The sequence below is a fragment of the Zonotrichia albicollis genome, chromosome 22 (assembly GCF_047830755.1).
Source record: "Zonotrichia albicollis isolate bZonAlb1 chromosome 22, bZonAlb1.hap1, whole genome shotgun sequence".
Taxonomy (NCBI): Eukaryota; Metazoa; Chordata; class Aves; order Passeriformes; family Passerellidae; genus Zonotrichia; species Zonotrichia albicollis.
In genome coordinates, this window is record NC_133840.1 from 7,479,132 (window position 1) to 7,494,243 (window position 15,112).

General features: G+C 51.9%; 1 protein-coding gene across 2 annotated transcripts in view; it reads right to left on the reverse strand.

The window, feature by feature from the left end:
• ATP2A3 (ATPase sarcoplasmic/endoplasmic reticulum Ca2+ transporting 3) overlaps positions 1-15,112 on the reverse strand; it is a 62,019-nt gene that overhangs the window by 5,369 nt on the left and 41,538 nt on the right. Inside the window, exons 13-21 of one of the 2 annotated variants that reach the window (XM_074557193.1) lie at positions 12,547-12,765; positions 11,004-11,339; positions 10,060-10,280; positions 8,838-9,040; positions 7,841-7,926; positions 7,069-7,202; positions 6,536-6,653; positions 5,748-5,865; positions 3,568-3,848 (exon numbers count right to left, since the gene is read on the reverse strand). In XM_074557193.1, coding sequence (XP_074413294.1) covers positions 3,583-3,848; positions 5,748-5,865; positions 6,536-6,653; positions 7,069-7,202; positions 7,841-7,926; positions 8,838-9,040; positions 10,060-10,280; positions 11,004-11,339; positions 12,547-12,765 — 1,701 coding nt within the window. In that variant the 3' untranslated portion in view covers positions 3,568-3,582. Of the gene's footprint in view, positions 1-3,567; positions 3,849-5,747; positions 5,866-6,535; positions 6,654-7,068; positions 7,203-7,840; positions 7,927-8,837; positions 9,041-10,059; positions 10,281-11,003; positions 11,340-12,546; positions 12,766-15,112 lie in introns of those variants that run through there. The other variant, XM_074557194.1, reaches the window with a different exon arrangement.

Genomic DNA, 15,112 nt, shown 5'->3' on the forward strand with positions numbered 1-15,112 from the left:
CCACCTTCTCCCCCGCTCCAGATGGATGGGGTTGGACAGGGAAGGTAACAGGCAACACATGGCCTGCAGGAAAGTGATGGTATCCAGCTCAAACTCCATGTGAGCAGCCCCAAAATCCCTGCCAGAATTTGACTTATAACAACTACATCCCCAATTTTCAAGGAGTTGACAGTAGTGTCCCTGATTCCTGAGGCAGCAGCTGCCCTCCAGCCTGGGGTAGCTTGGTTTACCCAGAACACATCTTTTTTCCTTAAAAAAAACCCACCCAGAAGCAGCACTTGCTAAGGAGAGTTAGAAAAATCCCTTATCATGAATCTTTAGACTGTATTTCTCTCTCTTTCATCACTGCACACATCACAAAATACATCTCACTGGGGACTGCTGTTCCTGTGCTCTTGATAAATAAGGGTCCTGCCCGGGGTCACCCGTGGGGCTCTGTGCCTGCTGCCAGCCCTGGTGCCGACAGCTTCCAGGGGAATTAATAAATAACAGGCAAGGCAGAGGGAAAAGACTTTTTTGCAACTTCTGCCAATTTTTTTTTCCAGTGCTAGCTGCAAAGTCCAGCCCTTGTGTGCTGGGATAAAATGGTTTGCTGTGATTGCAGCATCCCTCTGGATGACACTGCAGGCTTTGGTGTAAGGTGGCAACTGCACTGTACTAAATATCATTGCAATAATCAAAATTAATCTCCTCCCCACTGCAGCAGCCTCTCTTCCCTCTCCTCCAGCAGCTGAGCAGTCCCCAGTGGGTGACACACCAGTGGTAATTTGCCAACCATGGCACTGCCCCTAAACACATCACCCCATGGCTGTGCAAACAGGGAGGAGGATGCCATGGCATGTGGCAGAGACAGGAAAGGGAGACATGGCTGCAGAGTTTAACTACTTCAAAAAGTTGCTCTCAGATCTCTAAAGTGACACAATCCTGGCATGGAGTGAGCCAGGTGTTTCTACCAGCCAAGGATCCAGCTCCCACCTGCATGGCAGTGTCCGTCTGTCCTTCCCTCACACAGGTGACAGGAGCAGGGGGGATGCAGGACCTGTTTGCAGGGATGATGGGATGGTGACAGTCCCTCTGGATGCTGCCTCACACCAGGGGTGCCACTTGCAAACCAGCAACTGCACAATGTGAGCTCAGCTGCTCCAAGCTCTGCTCCCCACAGACAGCTGAGGCTTTTGGGGAGGTTTTTCCTTACTGCTTTTGACTTTCCTTAACAAGTTCCTTTAAAGGTGCTGCTAGAGAGAGGCAGGCTCCCACTGCCAGCCCAGATCACCTCCTTCACCAAGGGAAAAGCTGCAGCCCTTGTAGCTCTGAAAACTGCACATCTCCCCCATCACACCAGGGCACCCTGAGCTTCAGCTGAGACCCCAGACCCCAGGAGAAAACCAAAAGGGAAATTGTCCACCATCCCTTTGCAATACCAGGGCAGCAACACTGGCAGCTTCCTCTGCTCTTTCATTTCTAAAGCACGACACACAGACATGAAAAACAGGAGAGAGGGGGAAATAAAAACAAAAAGCGAGGCAGCAAGAGCTGTAAAATCTCATGTGGATATTCCAGCACTGGAAGGTGCAGCACTGCTCTCCTGCCAAGCATCCTAAAGCTCAAGGGATGGAAATTGTCCCCCCATCCCTTTGCAATATCAGGGCAGCAACACTGGCAGATTGCCTCTGCTCTTCCATTTCTAAAGCATGACACATGGACACACATAAAAGAAGAGAAAAGAGTGGGAAATAAAAACAAAAATCAAGGCAGCAGAGCTGTAAAATCCTGTGTGGGTATTCCAGCCCTGGAAGGTGCAGCAGTGCTCTCCTGCAGAGCATCCCACAGCTCCAGGGAATGCTTGGCCCACGGGGACACATTCCTCTGTCAGCACCCAGCCAAGGTAGCTCCAGGCACACATTTCCCTACAAGGGCAGGCGCTCGCTCCTGCTCTGCTGTGCCAGGGAGAGGATGGATGGCTGCCTCCTCTGCAGGAACACGGGCAGCTGCAGCTGCTCCAGGGCTCCTGGGGCACTTGCAGGAGCTTCCCTCGGGTGCAGGTGCGTGGGGGAAAATGAGGGTGAACAGCTCCTTTTTGCTATATGCTGGAGGGTATTTTGTGTTGGGATATGGAGATTTTGGTCCCTGCAAATTTTGGGCGGTCTCAGATGCAGAGCTGTGTCTGCCCCTGGCAGGGAGTGTGATGCACTTGTCACTGCACTGCCACCTCTGCCAGCCACTCTCCTCTGGAAGGATGCTGAAGCCTAAATCTGGTGGTAGCTTTGCAGAGAAGTGCCCAAAGCTCCCTCAGTGGTGGAGATGTTCACCCCAGGGGAGCAGTACCTGCACATCAGCTGCAGTGGCGGGAGACTGCAGGGCACTGTGCTGCCATGGGAGAGGGAACAGGGACCCACTGGGGACAGGAACAGGGTGGGATTGCCACTATACTGCATCTCCTGCAAAATGAGGTGCTGTTCTCACTGGGCACAAGGACAAACAGCTGCCTAAATGCTGATCTGCCACAAAAAACACCAGGTCAATCCCTGTGCATCCAAACTCCTGATTTTCAGTGGCCCTGCTGCTGTCAGGGCAGGCACGTAGCTGTGTTGCTAAAAACACCTGCTTTGTGATTTTGCCCCTGCTTTTACCACAACAATGGTGATGCTCAGCACCCAGACAGGGCCTGCTGCTGGAACATGGTGAGAACAACCACAGCAGAGCTCCAACACCTGTGAGGGGTTTGCGTTGAGAGGGGGAACATGAGGAGGTGCAGGGGCAGTGCAGGAGGGGAGCAGGGTGGGCTCAGCAGTGGGCTGATGGTGCACAGAGGAACCTGAGCACTGGGGTTATCTCAGTGTCCTCCCTATATTTGGTACTTCTTGAGAACCACTTAGAAAAGAGACAAAGAGGCTTCTGCAAGGCCTTGGCACAGATGCCTGGAAAGCTTCCTCCTGCATGCCACAGGATTCTGAGAGAACAAACACTTGAATGCATAGAGCATGGAAAATATCAAAGATAGTACAGCAAGGGATCCCTGAGGGTGGTGAGCCCTTGTGAGCCTGTCAGTGTGAGACAGACCCTGAGAACATCTCCATGCTCCTCGACAGAACATCTGCAGCTCACACACAGCCAGCCTCAGCTGTGCATATTTTGTCACTCTCACATTCACATCATCTCCCAAAATTGAGACAGCAGAAACCTCAGAGGGGCCAGAGAGGAATGAAGGCAGCCAGATATGCAAAGGATGTGAGATGAAAGGCTGGATGTGAGCAGAGTGATGGGGGAGGGATGTAAAGCACTGAGACCACAGTGAGAACTCAAGAGTCTCAGCGTTCTGCCACTTCAAGGGCAAGGAAAATCCAGCATAATGGAAACACAACTTATCTAAATCTCATCAGAGGAGAAACTTTTCCATGCAATTCCTGAATCAGCAGAACTCACAGCTATACATTTACATTCCTCAGCTGAACACCCTTGGCCATCCCTTGGAAGGTCCCATGCTGGAGACCATTCCCAAGCCCTGTCTTGCAGAGACCAAGTGCTAGCCTGGCTCCTGGCCAAAACTGCCATCAAACAGCTACTTCACAGGCTTGCTAGGCCTTATTTTGGAGCAAACACAGACACCACTGTGCGAAAGGAGATCCTGTCTGGGTAGAGTTTCTTGGCTCTATTATTGTATCTCTGTTCTATATCTAAGCCATGTTCACCCAGACATGTTCCAAGCAAGTCCCCACAAGACTGCAGGAAACACAGGGATGCAGCATTCAGGGATGAGACAGGTAAGGAAGCGAACCCTTGCTCTGGAGTCTTGCAGGTATTCAACTGGTGCTCCCCGCTCCACTTGGGTCTTACTGTCCTGAGAATGCCTGGCAAAAAAAAAAAAATCACAAGACCACACATAAAAGTGGCTTTTGGAGGTATTTTCCTTTGCTTTTCAGAGGCCAGAGGAATCAGGAAGAGGAAGAGTTTCAATTGCTTCTTTCAAGTGTGACGACTGAAGCGTGGTGATTTTGCCACAGCTGTGATAGAAGTGCTGCATGGGAAACCCTGGATCCGTGAGACAGAGCAACCCATGAGCATCAGCAGCATCATGACTGTGGGGATGAGGGAAGCTCAGAGCACCTGAAACACTGGGAGTATGCCATGGGAGAAGAAAACTGAGCTGCTGTGCTGGCACTTGAGAGGATCGTGTGCCTACCAGAAACTTCACTGTGCTCGGAGCTGTGCAGGCAGAGCAAAGAAAAGCCCTTCCTCCAACAGTGCTGAGATTTTACAGAGAAATACAAAGTGTGGGAGAAAGACAGACTTGGCCTCAGAGTACAGATTGTGAAGTGAAGACCAAGGGCATGCATGGGATGCAGCATTAACCAGCTCTCCTACACCCCAGCCTGGTGCCGTGCTGTGGAATTGTTGCTACAGGCTTGTAATTGTGGGATAAAACAGACCTGGGTGTCTGATGAGAGATGAAACAATTCAATAAAAACAGGCTAGAAACAATTTCTATCTGGTTTGTAAACACAGGAGCCCTGCACCTCTGTTTCTCTGAGCAATTGCTGAGTTTCTACATCAGCTCCACACAGGAAGAAAGGCTGACATGAGCACCACCTGCACACCAGGACACACTGATGGGGAGGGAGATCTGTTTGTGACCATTTCATGCCTGCAATGCTTCCCCATCCCATATTTCCAGGTACTTGCAAAGCTCTGCTCTATGAGAAACCAAACACAGCTGTGACAATGCCCCAGAGCCCTCCTTGACAGGCTGGCCAGACCTGCCTTCAGCCTGGAAAGGCAAGAGTGGCTTTGCACAGATTTCTGGGTTGTTATTACAGGGTGAAGTGAAAAAGATGGGCTTGCTATGACACAGGTTGCCTGAGGGGTGAAAAGATGGTTTGAGCAAGGTGATGGTGTGGAAGAAATCCAGTCCTCACACTCAGATTGTTCAGAGCTTCCCTGAGCAAGGACAGTGCCATTCCTGCCCTTCTTCTCCCTGCTATCACTGTCAGGGCAAGCTCACCCCAAAAAATGAATAAATAAATCCTATTTCTGGAGAGAGGCCACCCCTGTGGCAGGCACAGCACTGCTCAGCAGCCCTGGGAAAACCTGTGGGCTTAACTCAGTGCTGAGATATCCCCCACAGTAACATCTTCTGCAAGAAATGAAAGAAAAGATGATATCATCTCTCTGGAGGGCTGCCCAAAGACAGGCTGTGATTTACAGCATGGAGCCCAGGAGCACACAGGAACTGCTGCTCCAGTGTCACAGGAGCTGCTTCTCCTCTGGTTGTGCCAAGTGGGCAGCCACTTTAAAGCCAGTTTAAAACCAGTTTATAAGGTGTTCAGCTCTCAATGGATCTCAGCACAGAGGTTGCCAACACAAAATAAGGACGGACAGAGAGAGGTGGAAATCTGAGAGGAAAAAAGACAGGTTTCCTGTTACAAATCAGTGTTTGATTTGTTTTACTTCATAAGCAAAGGGATCCAGTTCCTGGAGGTTTGAGAGGAGCTGAATTAATGACCTGTGGCAGGTTTAGCTAATGCTCCAGCTCCAAAGGGAGCATTTCAAGCAGATATAATCACCAAGTGCTCTGCCAGGCGTGGCACCAGGAAGGAAGGGAGCAGGAGAAGCCCCTTGGCACAGCAAAGCTGGGTGAACATGCAGGTGAGACATCACATAGGCAGAGGAGGTGAGTGAGGGGTCCACAAAACCCCCAGGAACCCCAAGCAAAGTGCCACCCTAAGCCAGGGGGTGCAGACTGTGCTCACCATCCAGGTGGTTGCGGGAAAGGTACTTGAGGCCTTCATCCAGCAGGATCACAGGCAGGGAGATCTTCATCACAACCACCCACTGTGGCCAGCTCAGGGGGGTCACCTGGAAGATGAGCTGCAGGGTGGAAAGGGTTGGACATGTCACTAGGGGAGCAGGTGGGATATTTTGCTGTTTTAGGGATCACATTGTTGTGGGGCAGAAGTTGAGAGAGGGTCATCACAGAGAGGTAAAAAGAGGGAGGATCCAGACAGCTCAAAAAGGAGGATTTCTTCAAGTCTGTCATGATCCAAGGTGGGTTTTGGCCAAGATTAGTGAAAAATTATGTTATTCACCCCTCCTGCAGATGGGGAAAGTGAGGTACAAGGCAGGACTGTGCGTTTATGTGTTCACAGGTGCTCAGCAGGTGACAAGGGACAATGCAACCTCGTGGGTACAAAAAACACACTTCATCTTAAGCACCTTTGGGCACCAACCGAGGCATCCCCAACCTTGCAAAGGAAGGGGATCTCTCCTAAAGGGCTGAACCACCTTCTGGAGATATCTAGAGCCTTTGTCTTGCCCATAGGGAGAGCTTTGTACTCCTGCCTCATGGGGCAGAATGACTTCTGATTTCCATGGCTCATGGGACAGAATGACTCCTGATTTCCATGCTGGGTTGAGCCATGGGACCTGGCCCTGAGGGCACATTCTGGGAACAGCCACCCGAGAAGTTTCCCGACCCAAAGATTGCTCCAGGGATGTCCTTGTCCACAGGAGGCACAGGGAGGTGACAGAGGGTACTCACAGGCATGGGCTTGACATAGAGGATGAGGAAGTGCAGAGCCATGGACATGATGATGGCCCCCAGCAGCCAGATGTTGAGCCAGGGTGGCATCCGCAGCAGTGACTGGTTCTCAGAGACACTGTGAAAGTGAGGGGACAAGGTTAGCCCCAGAAACCTCCCCACATATGCCCATGCTGGGAATCTCATTTCCCTCCAACATGCAAGGCCATATGCTACATCCTTTCTTTTCCAGGCTGTTCATCTGCAGGCTTTGCTGCAAACTGGATGTGGATACAACCAGCAATGCATGGATTAGGGCTGATCATTAATGACTAAATCACTAATGAATGCAGATCCAGTTCTTCCTTCACTGCTCCCAGGCACAGCACACTGCCTTGGAGCAGTTCCTCTATGGAAAACCCAGAGCTCCCCTCTGAGGATGCTCTGATCGGCTCTGCTGAGCCAAAGCAAAGCCCTCAGCCCACCCAGAGCCACTCAAAGAGACAGAATCAGTCACACACAGAGCAAGGAGAGCAGCCCTGTGGGCAGCACACCTGTTCAGAGCATTGCACATTTCGATGGTCACCAGCACAGACAGAGCCATCGTCGTTGGGTATCGCGACTCGAAGATCTCACAGTCAATTCCTTCAAAGATGGGGTTGTCCTCAGTGCACCTCATGAAGTTCCTCTGTCAGCACAGGAAACTGCTGGTAAATACATGGCAGAGCAGCAGGAAAGGCAGGAGAGAGGAGGAAGAGGGGACTGGTTGGGGGGCAGATGATGAACTGGCTGCTATTAAATATCCCAGGGGTCAGAGCAACCAAAAAAGGGCCTGAAGTGACCCAGCTTCTGTTGGGCTTGGGCTTTAGGGGTATGGCTGGGCAGTGCCTTGAGGCTCTCAAGTGCAGTTAGGAAGGAGTTTGAGCACACACATGCGTCTACATCAGAAATCCATCTTGCATTTCACATGTCATTGGGATGTGATGGCACGTGCTTTCCCCCTGACCTGCATTTTTCACATTAACTGCAATAATGTAATGTGAGAACAGATCCCTTCCAATATGGGATGAGGCACAGAAGCTACTTGCAGCTTCTCTGAATCTCTCTGAATGTGAAACTTTCCCTACCATGCTGGTGGCTGGCAGAAGCAAGGCTGGAAACAGCCTGAGTGAGAGAATTCGTTTCTGTTTTAAATTACTGTTCTCTCCACCAGGAATCTGGGAATGCCCCAACCAACACAGAGGAAAGATAGATAAAAGACCCCAAGACATGAATGCACACCCTCACCCATCTCTGCAGCTGTCAGCCTGTTCCCTCCTGACTCACCAGCTGATGGAAGGAGACCTGTGGTCCCTCGGCGTCGTACAGGAACCACCAGGTGGCTGCACCCACTGTGGCCAGGCCCACGTACACTGTGGTCAAGAGAGACACCCTTACCCCAGCACCAGACAGGGACCCCTGCTGTGTTGTGATTTCAGGGTTTACCTCAGAACCTCAGGTCAGTCCCCTGATAATTCCCTCCCAGGTGCGTCAGTCATCTCTCCTTTCCCCTCCCAGCACTGTCTGTCAGTCCTGGCATTCCAGAAGGGCACTGAGTGATTGGCAGATCCAAAGGATGCCCTCTACCCCTGGGGGCATTGGGCCATCCAGGTGTCCTTTGTCCCTTTGTCCCTCCCCTCCTGTACCTGCTTGGTGGCTCCCTGCCCCTTCCCTGCCCCTCTCCCGGGGGTCAAAGGAGCAGCAACCACGGGCTCAGGGAGTTCTGTTGGAGCTGGTGCTGCATTCAGAGGCCTGTGGGCCAGAATAAAGCTCTGGATCCAAACCCTCCATCAGAACTGACTCCTTTCCTTCACCATCACCTTGAAGCTTCTCTGCCAGAGGGAAACCTGAGGAGCAGCCCCTGTTACGGGGGGAAGCTCCATCCTGCAGCCACCAGAGCTCCTGCAGGACTGGACTTGTCCCCACGGGCCCAGCTGCAGCACCCAGCCAGGCAAAGGTGTCTGTGGGTGAAACACCACACACCCAGCAAGCCCAAAGTGTCTGTGGGTGAAACACCACACACCCAGCAAGCCCAAAGTGTCTGTGGGGTGAAACACCACACACCCAGCCAGCCAAAAGGTGTCTGTGGGGTGAAACACCACACACCCAGCCGGCCAAAAGTGTCTGTGGGGTGAAACACCACAGTGCCACTATTTGGTTCAGCAGTGAAGGCCAGCCAAGCTCACGCACATCTCATCCAGCTATATTGGTAATATTCCAGTAGACCCCAGACCAGGACAGCCCAGGCCCACCCTGACACACCCTCCCACCCAGCAGCACCCACCTCCCACAGCCAGGTAGCGGAAGAAGAGCCAGCCACTGATGAGGGGCTCCTTGGGGTTGCGGGGCTGCTTGTCCATGATGTCCAGGTCCGGGGGGTTGAAGCCCAGCGCCGTGGCCGGCAGCCCATCCGTCACCAGGTTCACCCACAGCAGCTGCACTGGAATGAGGGCCTCGGGCAAGCCCAGGATGGCTGTCAGGAAAATACTGCAGAAAAAAAAAGGGATGTGAAATTATACACACTCTGGGCAGCTAAGGTTCTGTGTCATGCAAGGGGGAGAGAGCGTCTGGATCCAAAGCCTCAAACTGAATATTCACCCCAAGTCCTGCAGACAAATCCACAGCCCCTGATAAGGAACCTGAAGCCCAGCACTGAATTTTGCAGCTAAAATTTGATTCTGTTGCTATAAAAATCTGCTTTGCAGTTGTTACCCAACTATTGATGTCTCCAGGCCACAAAGGTTCCTGTGACAGTGTTTACTGGGGTCTCAGGTGGAGGGAAGAGACGAGGATCTGACTCCATGTTTCAGAAGGGTTGATTTATTATTTTATGATATATATTACATTAAAACTATACTAAAAGAATAGAAGAAAGGATTTCATCAGAAGGCTAGCTAAGAATGGAATAGCAAAGAATGATAACAAAGGTTTGTGGCTGGGACTCTCTGTCTGAGCCAGCTGACTGTGATTGGCCATTAATTACAAACATCCAACACGGGCCAATCACAGATCCACCTGTGGCATTCCACAGCAGCAGATAATCAATGTTTACATTTTGTTCCTGAGGCCTCACAGCTTCTCAGGAGGAAAAATCCTAAAGAAAGGATTTTTCATAAAAGATGTCTGTGACATGTTCCCATTCCCAGCACAAACACCCATGCTGAAATGCAAGGGCAAAGGATGATCCCAAGGTTGTGCTGATGTTGCTGAGGCCTGGGAGGGATGGGCAGGGGCAGGGATAGCTGTGACTGGGTGATAGCAGCCTGTGTACAAATATCTGCACCCGGATCAGGCACTTGCATGAGCTTAAACAGGCAATACTTTGACAGACAGGTCCTGCAGGATGGCAGGATTATAAAACTACAAAAAAAAACTCCCTGCCCTCGGGGAATGAGATATGGTGCTGGGATTACAATCTGGGCACTACATGCTGCTGCCTACAGGTGCCCTGCCCCAGGGGATGCTTCCCCCCCTGCAGCATGGTGCCCACTGTGGGAGGCTCTCACCAAACGACCTCCCCGACGTTGGAGGAGATGAGATAGCGGATGAACTGCTTCATGTTGCTGTAGATGGCTCTGCCCTCCTCCACGGCCGACACAATGGTGGAGAAGTTGTCATCAGAGAGCACCATCTCAGCAGCTGACTTGGCCACAGCCGTGCCCGACCCCATGGCGATGCCAATCTCTGCCTTCTTCAGCGCCGGGGCGTCATTGACACCGTCACCTGTCTGCACACAGCTGGGGTCAGCGTGGAGGGATTGTGCTGCGCTGTGATGTCATGGTTTGACTCAGATAAACTGGGGTTCTCCCTGAAGATGCCCTCCCAGGTGTGTCAGTCACCTCTCCTTTCCCCTCCCAGTACTGTCTGCCAGTCCTGGCATTACAGAAGGGCACTGAGTGATTGGCAGATCCAAAGGATGCCCTCTACCCCTGGGGGGCATTGGGCCATCCAGGTGTCCTTTGTCCCTTTGTCCCTCCCCTCCTGTCCCTGCTTGGTGGCTCCCTTCCCTGCCCCTCTCCCCGGGGTTAAAGGAGCAGCAACCACGGGCTCAGGGAGTTCTGTTGGGGCTGGTGCTGCATTCAGAGGCCTGTGGGCCAGAATAAAGCTCTGCATCCAAACCCTCCATCAGAACGGACTCCTTTCCTTCAGCATCACCTTAGAGCTTCTCCACAGAGGGAAACCTGAGGAGCAGCCCCTGTTACGGGGGGAAGCTCCATCCCAGCACCACCAGAGCTCCTGGAGGCCTGGACTTGTATGTGCCCAGCTGCAGCACCCAGCTAGCCATAAGTGTCTGTGGGGTGAAACACCACAGTGCCGCTATTTGGATCAGCACCAAGGGCCAGCCAAGCCCAGGCACATCCTGTCCAGCCATACTGGTATTTACTCCAAAAGGATTGAGCAGGGTGGGGAGGAGGGGACAGGGGCTGGCAGGGTGTCCCTAAGGGCTCACCATGGCTGTGATCTCGTTGAAGGACTGCAGGTACTCCACGATGCGGGATTTGTGCGCCGGCTCCACGCGGGCGAAGCATCGCGCCTCGCGGCACGCCTGGCGCTGCGCCTCGGGGGGCAGCTCATCGAACTCCCGGCCCGTGTAGGCCCTGCCAGACACGTCCTCGCTCTCAGAGAAGATCCCGATCCGGCGGCAGATGGCCACCGCCGTGCCCTTGTTGTCACCGGTGATCATGATGACGCGGATGCCGGCCTTGCGGCACATCTCGATGGACGAGGTGACCTCTTTGCGCGGAGGGTCCAGCATCCCCACGCAGCCCACAAAGGTCAGGTTGTTCTGGGAGGGAGGAACACACCCCACACCCACGTTAACCCCTTGGGATGCATCCACTTCCATCCCTGCTGGGAAACCACCCTGGGCTTCACTGGGTGAAGAAACTTCCAAGAGGTTTCTGTAATTTATGGTATAAATAGGTAGGAATTTATAGTATTCCAACACACCCCCCATAGCAAGCCCCACCACCACAACCAACCCTATCCCAAGGCCATAACCAACAACATCCCAGTTGGCCTACTCTTCTGGGTAAGGATCCACTGAATAAGCAAACACTACCAACATCCCCCCTAAATAAAGCATAACAAGCACCAAAGACACAAAGGAATCCCCCAAACTTGCCAGCCAACCACACCCTGCAACCGCGGCTACAACCAGCCCCAGCACCCCGTAATAAGGGGAGGGGTTAGATGCAACTGCCAACCCCTCTAAAACAAAGCACAACCCTAAAAATAAAACAAATTCTATCATAAATTCCTACCTATTTATACCATAAATTCCTACCTATGGAATTCTGTGGCAGTGCTGAAGATTGCAATACAAGATGTTTTCTATTACCATCTGTATGGCAGATTATCTTTTGTCAAGTGGGCAGTTTGCCTTATCTCTCTCTCTGAGTGACCACAATCACACCTCCCTCGGGAGGGGACATCTGCTGGTAACAGCTATTGAATGTCACTGCATGACTGATAAGAACTATAACATCCCATTGGGAGATGCTCTGCCCAGAGGGAGGAGCCAAGCATTCCAACATGGATATAACCTGGGGGTTCTGGAACACGAGCACGGCTTCTCCACTGGATTCCCCAGAGGAACAGCAGCTGCCTCTTCTCCCACTGGATCTTCAGAGGAACAATACATCCTTCTCTACAGGATTCCTGCTCCAACAGAACCACCCCTGACACTGCAGGAGGGCTGAGCCACAATTCCAATGGGACTGCCACCAACCCCCTGACCCACAGGGTCACGTGAACAGCTAGGATTAACCAATCATGTATTAGCTAGAGACACGGGGTCAGCAGAGATTTATTATAAATATAGCCTTTTTAGGAATAATAAATTTGGCTTCACTGGATCATGTTAGTCATGGTGTGATGCTCCTGAACCTCTGCGCCCTGCATTTTTGTGGGAGAAAAATCCTGCTGGGACAGCTGGGGAAACTCTGGGAAGAAGGAAGATGGAGAGCAAGGCCAGATGTGGGGCGCTGTACCTCGTAGTGGACGAAGGCGGCCGAGTCGTGCAGCTGCATGCTCTCCCTGCGCACGGGCGTGTCCTGCGTGGCCAGGGCCAGACAGCGCAGGGTGTCCATGCCCATGCCCCAGTCCCGAATCCTGCCCAGGATCTTGTCCCTCACCGGGGCCGTCAGCGGGACCTTGGCGGTGCCCACGCGCACGTGGGTGCAGCGCTCGATGACGCTCTCCGGGGCGCCCTGTGGGGAGAGAAGCAGGGCTCAGGGGATGGGGTGAGGATGGAGGGTCAAAGGAAGTGCCAGAGGGAGGGAAGGCACCAAGTTTGGGTAAAAACAGAGGAAATCTCCCCAAATTCCAGCACTCATCCTGGCCCTGTGGCTCAGGGCACTAGATGGCAGCCTCTGACTGAACACACCGGGATCACACCCAGGTCACCCAGAGCAGGATCTGCTGGAGAGCCAGCTGGCCCTGCAAAACCTACAGATCCTCCCGAAATACTTCCACCCCACCCTGTAAGAGTGACAGGGGTAACATGGTCAGGACGAATGGAGACGAGAGATCTCTGCAGCCAGGTCGTGGAACTTGGGGTTTATTGCAAAGGGCCTGGGGGCATGGCCCTGCTGGGAGCTGCCAAACACAGCTCAGAGCAGGCTGAGAGAAGAGAGGGAGAGAGAGGATGAGAGAGTAAAAGCATAAGAGAGTAGAAAGGGTGAGAGCTAAGAGGCAAGAGGTAAGAGAGCGAAGTTCCCATTACAATACAATAAATCATCTTCTGTGTTGAATATTCTGATTCTCACTAACCAATGTAGTACAATATACAAATCATATAGCATTTACATACAGCCTATAAGAATCATTACATTACCATACTGTGTTACATTTTAAACCCTAAAAACTCCTCTTTGGGCCCCTTCTGCCAAGCTGCAGGGTCTGCTCTGACCCTTGGAGCTGTCTGTTGTTCCACCAAAAGGGGATCACCTTCAGTCAGCCACACCATTGTTTTCCAGTTGTTCAGTAACTGAGGTATCTCAAAGCTTGCTTTCATTTCAATCTTGCTTATAGTTTCCATATTCTCAAAATCTTTTGCCAGACAATCATATTTATAAGGCTTTCCTGTTTCATCTTCCCCAACACCACCCCACAGACCCCTGCTCTGACCTGCAGAGAATGAGAGCTGGAAATCTGAGAGGGAACAAATGTGGGATACTCAGAGGATGCTTGTGATGCCTTTGCAATTCAGGAAAACATGTCCTTGAGCATCCCAGCCTCTCACCCCAGCCCTCCTGACCTTACAAAGCACCCTGACATTACTCTTTAATATAAAACTTGCAATCTTTCTATTGCATCTCTTAAAAAGCTCTCCCAGGGCCACAGATCCAGAGGCTTCAGAGGGTCCCAGCCTGGCCTGGAGGGCAGAGTTCACCCACCCAGATAATTTCCCAGTGGGAACAACAATATTCAAATCTTCTCAGAGTCAGCGGGGAGAAATTCCACCACATCTCTTCCCTTGGGAAGAAAATTTCCTATGAAACACTATTTTATTTCTGGCTTCTGTGGAAAACTGGACATCATCCTTTGGGCATTACTGGCATCTGGAGGGTCCAAGCCTTTAAAAAAGGCAAGTGACCAAATTCTGCATGAGGGCAGCTCTCCCCTGCCCCAGCACAACTCAGCACCTTTCCCTCCCTCTAAACCATCTCACCCCTTTCTTCCCTAATCAATATGGAACAGACTCACCTCCTCCCTGACCCCACCAGCCTACCTGCTGGATCCTGGCTCCCCAGGCAGCTCAGAGTTTCCACCAGCACTACAGGAAATGCTCTGCAGCTCCCCTCACCTTCCCCAGAGTGTGAGAGGAGCTGCAGAGCATCACCACTGCCCTGTGCAGCCAGGGCCAGATGCTGCTGTGTCAGGACCCAGGACATCCCTCTGGCTGTTCTGAGCAGCCAGGACCCCTGCCAGGGGGCTCAGGGACCCTGGCACAGAGCCCAAAACACCTGTGGGTTTGATTATGACCCATGGAGCAAGTTACCAATGTTATATGAAGACCAGCAAGCCACAATAGTTTAGGTAGAATAATAGTGAAGTTATGACAGGGTGGAAAAGTAGATTTTAGAGTTTCTGGTATGGGGGTTCAGGGGGTAAGATGGAGGAATCTGGGCATGTCCAGCCTTTCTCCTTCTTCTTCTTGGCCTCCATCTTCTGCTGTGATGTTGGCACTTTTAGATTGGTTTAGAGTGGAAGCTCACTGTCTAACATAGGTGATAGGTATTGGAAAGTAATTGTAAATATTGCACATGTAGTTTTTAGTATAAAGACATAACACCGCCCTGGGGCAAGCAGAGTGCCTGGAACTCTTGCTGAGCTGACCTTGGCAGGGCAAGAGAAAATCTTTTATAGGTAAGACGCAATAAACAACCTTGAGACCGGGAACTGAAGAGCTCAGAGTCCTTCTTCAAGCGCTGGGCTGGGAAAAGAAACTGCAACTTTTCTTGGGTTCACTCTGACAAGCTAATGATCCTGACACTGCTGGGTGTGTGAGGGGCAGCTGGACCCTGCAGGTGCTCCAGCCCTACCTTGACAAAC